General features: G+C 36.8%; 1 protein-coding gene across 1 annotated transcript in view; it reads left to right on the top strand.

Annotated features, from left to right (window-relative positions):
• The window catches only part of ADARB2 (adenosine deaminase RNA specific B2 (inactive)), a 136,233-nt gene that overhangs the window by 117,193 nt on the left and 1,937 nt on the right, over window positions 1-17,103 (top strand). Inside the window, exons 9-10 of the mRNA XM_029283249.1 lie at window positions 8,932-9,113; window positions 13,930-14,108. Of these exons, the coding sequence (XP_029139082.1) occupies window positions 8,932-9,113; window positions 13,930-14,108 (361 nt within the window). The remainder of the gene's footprint in view (window positions 1-8,931; window positions 9,114-13,929; window positions 14,109-17,103) is intronic.

Genomic DNA, 17,103 nt, shown 5'->3' with positions numbered 1-17,103 from the left:
CATCAGTGCTAGAATGGAGTGGGGTTTGCTCTCTGTTTATATACAAGTGACTTGCCCTGTTAGTGTTGGTGGGAATGTTCTTGATAGTTCCTTAATTAGGCTGTTGTTTATTGTTTGTTTGATTGTTTGTCTGACTTGGTAGTTGCTTGATTGGGGTATTTACTGCTTGACTGAATGTCTGGTATTAATCTGCTGTTGATCTCTGCTTAGGTGGCATTGATTGCTGGCAAGGAGGTATTTCAATATCTCTTTGTGTGAATATATGCTAGTTATTTCTCTATTGGCTGTAGCGGTCTAAATATTCCCATGAGTTCCCTAAATGAATTTATTGACAATTGAATCTTTGATTCTATTTATTTTTTAGAGATATGAAGAAAATTCCCCATTGAGATCATCAATCATAGTTGCTTCAAAGCAACCTATTTGCCTGATGTACACAGAGAAAGTGAATCAAAATAATATCTTTCTAATAGATTAGAAAGAATTACTGAAGCTTGGTGAATAACGCACAGTTAATAATTTATCTAACAGCTGTTATCATTTTTCTGTACTTACAAGATATGGAAGCAAGAAAGCAGTTTCATCAATCTGATTATCAGTCAAAGGACTAGGCAGCATTGCGGGATTTTGAAGATTTGTAAATGTGCTATCTTATGATAGCATTCTAGATTTTAAGAGACAGTCCAAGCTTCTGGAATTCTGAAATGGCTATTCCGACATAGAAAGAGAGTTCTTGGTCATCTTCAGTCTCATATTCAAGAAGTTTATCTGGGAGTCTCAGTCTTTTAAATTGCTGAGAATTTCTTGCTCTAGATCTGGGGTGTCAAACTGGCGGCCCATGGGCCGGATGCATCAAGCACAGGCCGGATGCATCAAACTGGTGGCCCATGGGCCGGATGCATCAAGCACAGGCCCTGGCTCCTCAAAGGCAAAAAACATTGTGATACATCACGTGACGCAATCAAGTTTGACACCCATGTTCTAGATCATAGTGAGACTTTGCATGTAACTCATGACACAGGTAAGATAAAGGTAAAGGTTACCCTGACCAGTTGTATCCAACTTTAGGGTGCAGGATAGGCATCAAAACAGCCAGCAGTTACTTTGGTTCTTTTGTTTCTCCAAAGGTATTATGACCTAATCTACAGCAACTGCCTGGAAGTGAAAATGGAATTGTAATTCCCTTTATATTTTGGGCAAATTCAATTGGCCAGCCAATGTAACAGTTACCTAAACTCAATTTTATTTTTATTTCCTTGAGAAAAAAAATATATTGGTCACCTGAGATTTTAAAATATCTTAGCAAGATAACTTATGGATGCAGTAGGTTTCAGGGTGCCCAAGTATGTCCTTTCCTTTTTTGCTGGGAGACTTCCAAATTTAATGCCACCTCTGCAGAAATGTTAGTGCTAAAAAGAAAGTGCTCTTATATACATGGCAATTAAAGCAAAACAAGCTGTTAACAAGGGGGGGAAAGTTACATTAAAAAAACAGTTGAAGCTTTAACAAGTCTTTTTAGTGATAGACTGTTGGGATTTTCATCTGTTAGCAGTGGAAGGTTTAATTCTAGAATCTGCCGCTTTGAAAATGAACTACAAAATAATGGCAGTAGAAATCAATTAACAAGGCCAGCTCCCCAACCAAAGACAATGTGTGCAATCTTATTTGACTGGAGATTGATAGTGTCTTTCACTATCAGATACAAAAAGTCAAGTTACCCTACTGCTAAAATACTGATCAAACGCTATCACAGTAGCTCTTGTTTCCAAAACATAATAGCCAAGGCGTGATATAATGAGAAAAGCACCAGGTGTCCTGGAAAGTTCAAGACTACCATGAAGAGCTATCCTTATTGTGTGAAATATAAGAGGAAGCTTTGATAATTGACTCTCCGGGACAGTAAATTACAGAGCTTTACCACCATGCTCATTAGATTGCTGCGGATGGTCACAGCCAGTCCATCTTTCCTCCTGTGCAACAGATTTCTTTATAGACCTATAGAATTGGCAGTGACTCACAGGTCGTCTACTCCAAACCTCTACTCAGTGCAGGATCTACTAGAACATTCAGCTTCTGTTTGAAGACCACAATAAAGGAGAACTCACCACTTAATTTGGCAGACTAGTCCAGTGGTGTCCACTGGGAAGGAAAGGTGAGTCAAATAACAAAAGCTGTTTCAATCCTTGTATGCAAGAAGCAGTGCTTGGGTTGTAATGTTTGACATTTGGGCAAAAGCAATAGATCTTGGAAACATGTCTGATTCATACAGTTGAGAAGTTCCTCAACTCTGAGCTTAGTAGTCCTTAACTTACAAGCATTTATTTAGTGAACATTTGAAGTTAACAATGGCATTGAAAAAAGTAACTTATGATTGTTTTTCACATTTACAACTGTTGCTGTCACAATTTGAATAGAAATTTGGATGCTTGGCATGTGTTTATGATGAGTGCAGTGTCCCAGGGTCATGTGATCACCTTTTACAACCTTCTGACAAGCAAAGTCAATGGGGGACTTAACAACTGTTTTACTAACTTAACAATTACAGTGATTCACCCAACAACTGAGAAGAAAGGTCATAAAATGGGGCAAAATTCACTTAACAATGTCTTGCTTAAATCAAATGTGGTCATACGTCAAGGACTATCTCTAAGTAACACAAGTGGCGAACATACTTAATGCTCTTTCCTCTTCCTATTTTCTCCATCTTGTAAGGTGGATTGGGCTGAGAAAAAGTGATTCACCCAAATTTTCATGACCATTTCTTTTTTTCAAAGATCTTTTCCTAGACTGGTGTTCCAAAAACTATAGCTAATGTACGAGGGCAATTCGGAAATAAACCTCCGTTTCATTATCAATGACAGACACTCACAGATGCAGAACTTTTATTAAACACATTAGAAAACTACAACATTACATTACTTTTTGACATAATTGCCATTCAAATTGAGCACTTGTCATAACATCTTACAAGGTTTGAAATTCCTTAGTAGTAGTCACTCAGTGTCAAATCTGGGCTAAGGGAGGGTGATCAAAAAGATCCCAACGGAACTGCTTAAAAAGTTCTTGGGTGCATCTAGCTATGTGTGGGCAAGCATTATCGTGAACCAACAGTACATCGGAAGTGGTGCCATAGAAAATCCCACCAAATGTGAAGGTGCCAAAGGAGCACTGCTAGTGAAGTTCATAGAGCCTGGTTCAACGATCAGTTCAGAAATCTACCGTGAAACATTACAAAAACTCAGACAAGCCATCCATAACAAGCATCGGATATGGTGTTGGTTCATGATAATGCTCACCCACATACCACTAGAGGCATTCAAGAACTTCTGAAGCAGTTCTGTTGGGATGTTTTTGATCACCCTCCCTTAGCCCAGATGTGACACTGAGTGACTACTACAAAGGAATTTCAAACCTTGTAAGACTTTATGACAATTACCTCAATTTGAATGGCAATTATGTCAAAAAGTAATGTAATGTTGTAATTTTCTAATGTGTATAATAAAAGTTCTATATCTTTAATAATAATAATAGTAAAGTTGGAAGGGACCTTGGAGGTCATCTAGTCCAACCCCCTGCTCATATCTGCGAATGTCTGTGATTGATAACCAAATGGAGGTTTATTTTGAATTGCCCTCGTATTTCTAATCCTCTTTTGAGGGGTCCTTAGTGCTATCTGAGCTTGCTTGTTTTCTTGCAGACGTTTCATTACCCTAACTAGGTAACATCATCAGTGACTGATGATGTTACCTAGTTAGGGTAATGAAACGTCTGCAAGAAAACAAACAAGGTCAGAGAGCACCAAGGATCCCTCATTTGAACGTTAAGCTACAAATATTCTTCATTCATCCTATTTTCTTAAGCAGAGGTATTGATGGGAGAAGGGGGTCTAGGGAGAACACACGACTGTCAAATGTGACAGAGTACTCTTATGATACAAGTTCTACCCCTTTTGAACTTGGTATATACAAATGGGAGAGGACTTGTGTTGCAACGTTGTTTTCATAGTTTTGAGGGAAGAGCAGACCCTACAAAGATCTCTGTTCCAGGATTCCTTTTTAAACTAACAATGCTAGAGAGAGTGAATTGGGCTTCCTCCCTTGCGCAAGATGTACATTTTTACTTGAGTATAACTTTTCTATTTGCACAGCTGAGTTTCACTGCTCCAAAATTCAGTAATAAATGTAATTCAACTTTTGCTAGAAAAGGTAAAAATCAGGTTGGATGGTTAGATCTAAGCAGGCATGTCAGGTGTAGAAAACAAGCAAACCATCACACAGACTAATATCAGTAATATTATACTGAACAGGACAGGAAGATAAAAATTTAAAATTGGAATATTGACAATTCTCTGTTTAATTTTTTATTCTCATCCATGTTCTACTATCTGTTAATTAGTTATTTTCAATTTGCGGCTCATTTATTTATTTTTTCAACATACTGATGAGAGCCCCTACTCTCAAAGCTATGTTTAATTTTTGTTTTCACTTTATTATGATAAGGAATTTTTTTTGTTTACTAAAATTTTGATTTAAACCTTCAACGTGAATCTCTTCAACATAGTCTGAAAAGAATCAGTCATAAAGAATTAAAGCCAGCCTAAGGTTATGGTGGGAAGAAAGAACAATCTGAGGAACATTACATACTAAAGTTGGGAGGGAAGATTACTAAAAAAAAAAAAAGAAGCTAATTCTAGGATACCACCTACTGCTTCTTGAAGCCGACACTCTCAGCAACCAATATATTTATAAGCTCAATTTTTCAAGCATAGCACTGAGTTGAATATTGACTATGTACCATTCTTGTTGTTTTTAAATGCATTTACAGAGAGCCAACGTTTGGCTTCCTTTGGATTCCTTCCGTTTTGAATCTGGCACTTCAGTTCTTGACAATAGAAAACCATGTATGTTTTAATAGAAATTATTGTGCTGCAAAAAGCAGAAACAACTGCAGTGAAACATGTTTGTTTAGTTCATTGTATTTTCTTATTACTGTGAGAATGGATTGCCAAGTTCATACTAAAATTCAGTCACAGGAACTTGGATATAAACCCACCCAGATTCCCTGGTTTCAGTGTAATTTAGGATAAATCAGGATCAAATTCAAATATTTTATTTTTATTTATTTATTTACGACATATGCATGGTTATTCATCCAGACACAATTCTGGACTGCTCACAATAGCAATAGAAACCAAAACCAAATAAAAAAATTTAAAAATATCTATGGAGATTCTCAGTCATCCAAGTCAGGGTTGTCCCAAAAGTGCTTTTTCAAGAAGCAACTGAACTTTCTGTGTTTTTCTTTGAAGACATTTTGCTTCTTATCCAAGAAGCTTCTTCAATTGTGAAGAACTTTCTTGGATGAGAAGCGAAATGTCTTTTAAAACAATTTTTTTTTCAATTACTAATTGAAGATCCTGCTCCCCTTAAGTGGACAAGTCCATTTTCCCTTCATGAAGTTACTTCAGCTGGGTTTGTGTCCTTGAAAGGTGTACTCTCAATGTTCTACACAATAAAAGAAAATATCCATATATCCATCATATGCTTTCTTAGCAAAACAGGTCACATTGATGTATTGAGTGCCTGGAATGCAGTAGTGCTTCCACTTTCTGTAATCAGGTTAAATTTTCAAAAAAATTAACTTTGAAAATACTATCCATGGGAAAATCAATGGAATTGTAACTACAACTTTCTTTCTTTTTTTTTTCAATATAAAATTTTATTGTTTTCATCATAAAAAAAAAGAAATACATCACAGATATTACACAATGTTATATCCCAACTTTCTATCTATACAAATGCATTTGGAAAGCAGCATTACTATTAATTATGTTAATAAAACTGTTTCTGGGCTTTGGACTGATATAGAAAGAGCAAATCCTTCTCTATATTGAAAAAAAACTAATTTACCTTTCTACCTGATAAATTAGTATTGTATGAGTGGGAAATTTTACAATGCAAACCATTGGTTGTGATCCCTCTTATTGGTTGATTAAGTAATGAACTGAGACAAAAAAAAACCCTAAGAGTATGTATGGTTGTAGAATCTACATACCAGTTGTCTTTTTTTAAAGATTGTACTAAAAGAGGACACTGTTTGAGTTCCCTTTTCTTTTGCAATCATTCAGCAGATCAATTTCAGCTGGCATTCTGCAATTGCAGAGATCTCCTTCAATGTTGCCTTGATGAAATCCTTAATTCATTCAATGTCAGTTGAATTCATTCAATTTAATGTCAGTTGAATGAATGTGAAGTAACAAGGAAATTTGCTTCTGAAAAAATTAGAACGTTTTGCAGAAAAATACCCTCCACGTCCCTTGGAATTTTCTGGCCAGGCAATATTAGCAGTAGATCTTCAGGCATATATTGCATGCAGTCCACGTTTGGGGCCATTCCCAAAACACAAAAGAGCACTGTTGAATGAGCCCGATGGCCAATCTAATTTGATATTCTGCAGCGTAGTCATTTGCATTCCAGAAGCTCATAAACATAGACCAACAAACAGTCCTCCTCCATTGTTGCTTCCTAACAGCTGCTATTCAAGATAGTTTGCCTGAGACTCCAGGGATATGAAGTATCCCCAAAAACAAGAATCCATTAGTCTGATCCTTCTTGAACCTGTCAGATACCATGCACTACAATTTTGAACAGCCAAGCTGCATCAGTTAATCAATTAATCAGTGGAACAACTTTCCTCTAGAAGTTGTGGGTGCTCCAACACTGGAAGTTTTTAAGAAGAAATTGGACAACCATTTGTCTGAAATGGTATAGAGTTTCCTGCTTGAGCGGGGGATTGGACTAGAAGACCTCCAAGGTCCCTTCCAATTCTATTATTTCACATCAGTGATCCTAAACTGCTATATCATGTTTAGTGAAAGTATATAAGTCTGAATACAGTAGAATGATAACTGGAAAGGATCATAAACACACAGTGGTCATTATAAGATTAGACAGGGCACATCTTATTAATAAGAAAAACATATTGATGACATTAAGATTCTATCTTAGATGTTTTGGAGTCTGTTCTAAATTACTCCAGAAACAATTTTGAGATAATATATGTATTTCTACCAAAACAGAATTTCTGATGACAAATCAGTTCTGTTATTAAATAAATCTAAAATTGTTTAATATTTGCAAAGCTTGCCAGTTTCCTTTGATTTCATTCTTGATTTGTTTTAGTACAGAGTAGCCTTTAAACATAATAAGTTGGTTGGTTGGTAAACAGACAGATAATCTGCAGAAATGACCCTATATCCTTGCATTTTTCCCCCAAACACACAAACCCAAATGAAAATATGCAAATCTGATAGACTAAAGTAAATGTTTCATAAAACCAATGACTGTTTAAATGGTGGGACTAAATTGTTTGTATATAAATATTACCTTTTATCTTCCATTTGAGTTTTATGTAGGATGAACACATTACTTTAATGACCTGCATTTTAGAGAGAAAGAGAGGGGCAGTCTCACTCAGAAATCCTCAGCAGCCAGATGGCTGCCTTGTCTTCCATGAGATTAAAAGATGTTTCTTTTTCGCAGGCCTTGCTTCTAAAGCAAATTAATATAGCCAACTAAATTGCCTGTGGTTTGCTCTTTTGTGTGTGTGTGAGGGGGGGGGGAATAAAATTTAAAAAGAACTTCTGAAAGCAATTTTTGTCACAGGTTCCTTGAGCAGATTGCTCTCCAGGTACAGCATGCTGGTTTTAAACATTCAGTAATTAATGAAAAGTATTTCGTGTTAATTGACTGCTTCAGGAAAGGGAAGTATAATGGCTCCTTATTAATCATGGAAAGAGACGTACGGCACAGAGGCACCGCAATTATAGCACTAACGGTTGAGAAATGTTAATTAATGAAAAGAACAATGATGTAAGAAATTAGCTACATAATGCTTCCTGCTGGTACAGATTTGCACTTTAAATGCTTTTTTTTTCCAGCACAGCAACCACTGGATGTTGCCTTAAATAGCAAAATCTCTCTAACCTTTTCTAAAATGTCTCCCATATTTCAGCTCATCATCATTAAACCCACTAAAGACAACGTTTGTGTGGCAGTTTTTCTTATGGCGTGTTCTTCAAGAACAGGATGGAGTGTTAGGAATATGGATAAACTCTCTAGGAGGGAAATTTATATCGATAAAGTGCCTACGAGGAGAATTGTTATGTTAATTTTAGGCAATCCCCCAAACTCTCTGACCAAATAGAGAAGCCTAGCCTTCATTTCAAAAGGCAGGTAGGTATTAGTGTTCACGCGTCTACAACTTAGAAAAGGAAAAAAAAAACATTGCACAAGGTAGGTGCCATTATTGAAGAAAAGTCCTTTGCCATTCTGATTTCAGTGAAGGAGAGCTTCCAGAATGAACTCCAATTCAAAAATTGTATAAGCAGGAGGGATGAAAAGGATGTTCTCTAGGATATCATGGATCTGAGCAGTTTAAGGTTTTGGAGGCCAGCTAAATATTAATAGCAGCCCCTAGACACAGAGAGACATGTAATAGTATATTTCACGTATCTGATTCTTGCCTATCATGAAGTATCCCCAAAAAGTGGTTGTTGTTTTTTTAACCAGGATCATATTTTTCCATCTATTATAGTATTAGTTCTAGAACTTACCAGTTCAACCTCCCAAAACCTGGTGTCGTCCAGATATCCAGATTTCTGAAACTGGAATTATGGGAGTTAAAGTGCCAACACATCTGGAGGTCATCAGATTGGGAGAGTTTATGGCGTTCTGCATACTGGTTTAGATCAAAGAATGTGATCCATCCCAGACATAGCCCCACTCAAGATTTTTCTCTGCAGAATAAACATATGCATCCACCAAACAAGCTTTGCCATCTCTTTGAATGGTATTTTGTTACCCGCTATGTAATTCACCTCTAATTTCCTCCCCTGAGAACATCTTTTTCATTGTTGAATTTCTTTTCCAGATGGAATGTCCTTGGGTTACAAGGCGCACTTCTTAGCTACTTCATCGAGCCAGTATATTTGCATAGCATTATTGTGGGAAGCCTCTCTCACACTGGTCACCTTTCACGGGTAATGAGCCATAGATTAGAAGATGTTGGTCAACTGCCAGCTTCATACCGGTGTAATCAGCTTCTCCTGAGTGGTAAGCTCATGTTGGCTTAGAAACATAAATTGTCTGCCTTCCCATGGCTTGTATTACTGAAAAGAGCCCTTCCAAGCTGCATCACACATCTTAAAATACTTTATCCTCTTTGTTGTTTTATGTCACTAATAATTATTCAGTCTATCCTTAAGTTAAACCAGTTGAAGTTGAAACAGTTCTTCCCTTCCTCTCTCCTCCTATTTCTGTCCATGATAACTTGTCTTTCCTAGGAAGAGTTCTTGCTGATCAGCTCTTCAAGGTAAGATAGTTCAAGAAATAGAAACCATAAGTAATATAGGAAGGGAACTTTCTGGTTACAGAGTGTAGAAACAGAAGTTTGAAAGCCAGCCAGAATTTCCCTTTGCTCTCTCTTACACCAAACAAAATCAAAATGAAAATATTTTGAGTTTCTTGTTCATGTTTTCTCCTTTCCTCAGACTAAGTTTCATTTCTTTTCACTTAATACTTCCTGCATTCCTTTATCAAGATTATCTCCACATTCTCTACATTCTTCCCTAGAATAATCAGTATGGAATATGAAGGAGAACATTGCATTTATTTCTTCTTCTTCTTCTTTACTTCCTGTTTGACCACTTTGCATGTCAAGGGAGATACAAAGTTCTGATTCTTGCTTTCCTGGTGGCCTCAGCCCTTGTTATTTGATGCTGCTGTTATTTGATGCTGTTGTAGTATGTCTTTGACTACATTTATTTGCTTGCTTTAAATTTAAATTTTTAAATTTTACAGACATATGTATAAAACCTCCTATCTCCTGATCTAAAGCCAAATGAGATATTTCTTCTTTATTCAAAGCCCTTCTTCTATTTACTTTATCACCAGTAGTTCATTTACATTGGCCATTCATACTTTTCCTAACAGGAAACACAACACAAAATGGTTAAAATTACTAAGCACTCCCATAAATTTTAACCTTGCTGCTGCAAACTGAGAAACAAGAGTTCCTGAGTCAGCAATGTTTTAAATTCTTTGGTATTTGAAAGGGTACTGTTTATATTAATGGTTTCCCATGTGGCTCTATGTGAATATATGGATTAGACCTTTATAGCAGTTTGTTCTATGATTAATGCATACTAGGGTTTTGTTTTTTTTAAATGGCTTACACCATTAACCATTGTTAAACACATCATTGGATGATGAGAAAGGCTTTAAAGTTAGATACAATCATTCTCCAACATTTTCCATTATTCTTTAAGAGATTAGATAGATAGCTAAATAGATGATAGATAAATGGAGAGGGAAAGAGAGAGATGATAGATAGATAGATAGATAGATAGATAGATAGATAGATAGATAGATAGATAGATAGATAGATAGATAGATAGATAGATAGATAGATAGATAGATAGATAGATAATACATACACACACATACACATATCCATTTTAGCCAAAGAACTTAAAGAACCAATTAAGTGTTAAAGCCAAACTAGAGCCTTGGATCATAAAATTTACTTAAGAGCAGATTTAAACCTATTCACCTTTCAGTTATATGCTTAAACACATCATCTTAAAGGCCTAAATGTAATATTGAATGAAATGGAAATTCATCGAAGAAACAAAACCACGAAGAAACAAAACCACTGGAGACTGCAACATCTGGCATATGCCAGATGGATGAGTGGTAGAATTAAGGATGCTTTCATGTAGGGGAATTAGTCATTGTCAAAACTGGACTGCAACTAAAAGTGGTGGATCCTGCCTAGAATGTTCATCTTTCCCATGTCATTAGATTGCCATATGCATGTTTCCTTGCTCTTTCTCTAGAGAATATTATTGGTTGCTTCGTGTAGGACTCATGAACACATAATGCAATATTAGCCCCATTTAGGAATAGTCTTCCATATGCAGCCTTCTGGGGAGTTCTCGGTTAGTGGAGGATCGTTGCTCAGGTGGAACTAATTGAATGAAAACTGTTGCCTACAGACGATCATGCTGTAAGCATTGAGACCATCTCTTTTCATCATTAGCCTCAGAAAGAAAGAAAAAGCACAGCACTCATCTTAATTTACACAACTAGGACATTTTTGCAATTCCTGAACAAGGTTACAGGGTTGGCCACCTGTAATCACCAGCTCTCAGCCCATCCCATAGTCTTCATCCAATTGTAATATTTCTTTTTTAATATACCTATGGGATGGCAAGAGAAGGTGATTCAGAAACCGTAATAGAATGCGAGAATGAGCTTGGAAAATGGAGGAAGGAAATGCCGAGCATGTAGACTCATTTTCTTCCAAGCTGCAGCATTTCCTGCATGGTAGTGTTTGCACTAGTTGGGCAAGAGAGATTTAGGCCTTTTAAGTGTTTTAAATTTATTTATTTTTTTAAAGGTAAAGGATCTAAAGAAAGAGAACAAGAGTCTTGATCCACCAATTAATACCTGGAGAGTAAGACCAAAAAAGCACTCTCGTGACCTAGATGGTCTTCCTTATTAATTAATAAGTGCCGGTTTCTGTTCTCTTTTGTCCTCTCTATTAACAACGTGTAATCCATTCTGATAATATATTAAGGACTCATTCCAGTTCGTTCCAACAAGCTATCATTTCAATTGCACTTTCAATTTGCAAAGAATCCATTGTATTTTCCAACTCTCTGAGGTATGCTTTTTTTTAATTGGTCTCACTTCAGAAATGTAAGGCCAAAACTAAAGATGGGGAACCTACCAACCAAGGACATACAATGGAGTTTAAAAAGGATGTGATGCAAAGGTCTTCCAGATTTAAAACCAATTATTTTCTCCTCAGGAAGAGGATTAGAGGTTGTTACCACAGCTTAGAGTTAGTACTTTGCTACAGTGCTCTCCTATTTAATTTCTCCAAGTTCCCTAAATCTTCTTCCACAAAAAAAAAAAATGCTTTTGGAAGACAAGGGATAAAAATGCTGCAATCCCTACTCACCAAATATATTTATTAACAATCAGACTTTAACTTCTCTCAGCTTTTGTTTCTTTTTATTTTCTAACAGAAATGTTGATCTCTTGACAGGAAGTATCTGGGGACCGTTTGTGCTTAGCTTTTATTTTCTGAAATTCTTGGTAGTGCCTGAATATAAAAGCTATTAATTCAACCAAACACGTTATTTTTCTTCTGATCATTAGATTGCTGCATTTATGTTTGTTCTGTTACCTATGGCTTTATCCTAGACAGGCCTTATCTGGCACATATTGTCATAGGTTGGCACACTATCCACTAAGTTAGGTCACAATTCTGACAGAGGCTGAAACATTCATGTCAAGTCATACAGTGAGATCTGCTTGCAACAGTTCTCAGATGGATGTATTTAAATAGCTTCATGGTGTAAGAATGACATTTATTTTATAGCATATTCCCCCTAAGATGCGAACTGATCAGTTATCATAGTAAGGAAATGGAGATTGCTATTAATGTGACATAAATGTGATTACAAGTTCAGCGTGAAATAATAACTCAATTATATTTTCATTTTGATTCATCTGTACACAGTCACTTAGGATATTGCCACTTAGCTAAGGAAATGGGTTCCTTCTGGTAAGAAGCTCAGAAATACAGAGGATTTTTAATACATCTTTAATAAGCAACCATTTCAAGTTTATTTTCCAGTTGCCTCTAACTGATGCAAATGCATACAATGTTTCACTACCTGTAATTTATTTAATCCCCATATATATCAAAGCTGCTTTGTCTATTCAGTTATGCAGATATTTAATTTGGTGACTTGATTTAAAGGCATGTCAGTTCAATCTCCAGATCAAATTGGCTTTCTGAATTGTCTTAGATACTTAATTTGTATCATCAAACTGGATGTTTTGAATTGATATGGATGATTTTGGGCTCTTCTATCTGTGCACAGAAACAATTTGTGCCAAATTGATTCTGAAACTCAAGCCTAATCTACCTGTTTCATTGATTCAGTCTGAAGAAATTGAATTGAATTGAATTTCCATATTGATGTGCATTGACAATTGGATTAATTTTCCAAATCAAATTATTTGAACCGCCTTTGCATCATTCACACAGACCTATGTAACATCTGTAGTGTAGCATTATAATGAGCAATTATAAATTTTATTCGGTATTTTTTTCTTTTGCTATTTATTTTTTTGTCAATGTTATTAAACCAAAGTTAAAATGATTAAGGATTTGTAATTGCAGTTAGACTAATTTGAATGCTGTTGAGTAAAAATTAAAAAAACAAAGTTTAAAAATTGAATATTTTCCCTATTTTAAAATCATTTTAGAAAAAACTGGTTAATACCTTTATTTGGATTATGAGAATAAAATGAAAAAGGTGCAAATATAAGAAAGTCATAAAATATTTGGCAGGCAAAATAGCTTTGTCTATTTCTTTTCACAGTGTAGAAATCTACCCATTTCTGTGTCACGTTAGTTGATCCCATTACATATATTGTTCAACTACAGAATTTGGAATCCACCCATCCCATGAACTCAATGCTTGCTGTCTTTATTTTTAATGTGCCCAGATTTAGAATTTTCTCCATATGTAAACACTTGTAGAAAGCAACCATTAATATAGACGATTGTCAATGAGACAGTGATTTCATATGAACAAATGCTATCAATGCAAAGAAGAACCTTAATTCTTAATCTTAGTTCCTAAAAGTGTATATTGTATCAAGCAGATTCAGTCAAGGGATAAGAATGTGTGTGTGTATATATATATATAGCTCTCTGTGTGTGTATGTGTGTGTGTGTCTGCGTATGTACAGTATAGCTTATTTCCCAATAAAATGGAACCTCTGTTTCTTATTTTTCAGACCTATTGCTTTTAATGCTTGATGTTTTCTGATTCCCTTTTGACAGGAGTGAGTAACGCTGAGAGGAAGCGGGCTGGGAAATCTCCTGGTTTCAGCATGAATTGGATAGCAGGCACAGCAGACTTAGAGCTTATTAATGCCACAACAGGGAAAAAAAACTGTGGGAGTTGTTCACGACTCTGCAAGCACATGTTTTACACTCAGTGGGCAAAGCTTTATGGAAAGGTAAGTGTGAGTTGCACGGGTGAAAAAACTGGGTCATTTGGGTGGTAGAGGGGGTACAGGACAACTCGCCACAGCCAACTCACTGAGACCAACTTACCACAGCCAAATCACCACGGCCAACTTGCCACAGCCAACTCACCATGACCAACCCACCATATCCCTCTTGCCATAGGCAACTCGCCACAGACAATCACCATGGCCAACTCATCATGGTCAACTCACCATGGCCAACTAGCCACAGCTAACTCACCATGGCCAACCCACCATATCCCTCTTGCCATAGGCAACTCGCCACAGACAATCACCATGGCCAGCTCACCATGGCCAAATCACCATGACCAACTTGCCACAGCTAACTCACCATGGCCAACCCACCATATCCCTCTTGCCATAGGCAACTCGCCACAGACAATCACCATGGCCAGCTCACCATGGTCAACTCACCATGGCCAACTAGCCACAGCTAACTCACCATGGCCAACTCACCACAGCCAACATCAATCAGGTCTCACCCTGCTTATCTTCCAACTGAGGTAAAGTCAGTTGGCTTTGATTTCTGCATAGAATAGAAACTGGGTCCTTCCAGTGCTATGATTCTGTAATTCCCACTTGCAAATGCCTGAGGTGGAATGGAAGGATCTACAAAGAAAACAAAACAAAGGCATGCCTTCCAATAACAGAATAACAGAGTTAGAAGAGACTTTGGAGGACTTCTAATCCAACCCTGGCTCAAGCCTATTCCATTTCAGATCAATGGCTGTGCAATCTCTTCTAAAAAAAACCTCCAGTGTCAGAGCACTTGCAACTTCTGGAGATATGGCTGGAGACATAATCTCCACAACCGTTGCAGCATCCCCACGCTCATGTGATCAAAATTTAGATGCTTCGCAATTGACTTATTTATGACAGATGCAATGTCCCGGGATCATGTGATCACTTTTTGTGACCTTCTGATAAGCAAAGTCAATGGGGAAGCCAGATTCACTTAACAGCAGTGTTACTAACTTAATATCTGTAATGATTCACTTAACAGCCATGGCAAGCAAGGTCATAAAGTGGAGCAAAACTCATTTAATAATGAGTTAGCATTGTTAGCAATAATTTAGCATCTCACCTAGAAACAGACATTTTGGATTCAATTGTGGTCGTAAATCAAGGACTACCTGTGTATATGGAAGAATTGTCTGGTTTTGGTTACATTTCTTTTCCACCTTGGCTGCATCAATTTTAGAGAGAAAAAATAGCAGATATATCTTTCCTAGGTTATAAACCTTTGGAAGGGTTTAAACAATTGAGATAAACCTTGTTGGACTCAAATGGTTTGAGTATTCAGCATGTGAATGGAACTTGTATTCAGTATGTGAATGGAACCAAGATTATTATGTGGATGTAAAAACTGATTCTTGAATAAAACCATAAAGTTTATTAAAAGTTTACATCGTGTAACAAAACACCTGGGTCTCTGAAGGATCTATCCTTGTGGCTAGGGAAAGGAAAGGAAATCCTCTTTTTCCTATAGGGAGAGGGCTTGACAAATCCAGATTCCCATCAAAGAAAGCAGAGGAGAGATGAAGAAATGAATATATTGTAAAAAGAGAATCTTGCTTGTGCCCCATGTACTCTGTACACATCCCTGTGTTTCAGGAAGTGTGAAAAAATCATGGAAGGAATATCTTCAGGAGGTGCCAGATCACTCACACAACTGAATATTTGCTCTCCGACTGGATTCTCCAGCCTCCATAATTTCCTCTGCATTTTAAATTCTCATTCTTAGCTCGGTCACATTGTGTCCTAGGCAGTCCAGAAACAAGATCATTAATTTAATTTTGCAAAACAAGAAGTTAATAAAACAAAAACAATCATCCTCTCCAACCTCAGATGCACAAAGGCTGGAGGTCCCAAAGATGCTTTTTTGGACTGTTTTTTTTTTTCCTTTGACAATGTTTTGTTTCTCATCCAAGAACTGAAGAAGCTTCTTGGATGAGAAGCAAAATGTTTTCAAAGAAAACAACCAAGCCTCTTCGCCTTTTGGAAAAGCACCTTTGGGATATCCATGACCTGGGTGATTGAGACACTCCATAGGCACGGGGGCTGGAAGTGATCGTTGTATTTTTAACTTTAAAACATTGTGTTTTAAACTTTAAAGGCTGCTTTTGGCAAGCACCTTGGTTGCAGGTTATTTCATAAGGTTCTTCTGCTCAGCAATGCCCCCTCTCAGCTCTGTACACTTAGTACATGCTTGATGCTTGATTACTGCTCTCTCTTATAGCATTTGTTACCAATATCACATTGGAAGGGAGGTTTTTTTTACTCATGCTTTCACCTTTTCTCTGTCAAAAACATTCAAATAATAATAATAATAATAATAATAATAATAATAATAATAATAATAATAATAAAAAGTTGGAAGGGACCTTGGAGGTCACCCCCTGCCCAGGCAGGAACCCTACACCATTTCAGACAAATGGCTGTCCAGTCTCTTCTTAAAAACTTCCAGTGTTGGAGCATTCACCACTTCTGGAGGCAGGCTGTTCCACTGGTTAATTGTTCTAACTGTCAGGAAGTTTCTCCTTAGTTCTAGGTTGCTTCTCTCCTTGCTTAGTTTCCATCCGTTGCTTCTTGTCCTGCCTTCAGGCGCCTTGGAGAATAGCTTGACTCCCTCTTCTTTGTGGCAGCCCCTGAGGTATTGGAACACTGCTACCATGTACCCCCTCGTCCTTCTCTTCGTTAAATTAGACATACCCAATTCCAGCTACCTTTCCTTATATGTTTTAGCCTCCAGTCCCCTAATCATCTTTGTTAGGTTAGGTTAGGTTAGGTTAATTTAATTTGTATACCGCCCTTCTCCCGTAGGACTCAGGGCGGTTCACAGCATATTAAAAACACAAATACAATATACAAGATACAAAAAATCATACAAAAATACACAAAATAACCCCACTAAAACCTAATTAAAAGCCAAATATTGATTGCTGTATTCCCATTAAAATTACTT

The sequence above is a fragment of the Protobothrops mucrosquamatus genome, unplaced genomic scaffold (assembly GCF_001527695.2).
Source record: "Protobothrops mucrosquamatus isolate PMUCROS unplaced genomic scaffold, P.Mucros_1.0 scaffold42, whole genome shotgun sequence".
NCBI classification, from domain to species: domain Eukaryota; kingdom Metazoa; phylum Chordata; class Lepidosauria; order Squamata; family Viperidae; genus Protobothrops; species Protobothrops mucrosquamatus.
This window is presented reverse-complemented; position numbering and strand designations above follow the sequence as displayed.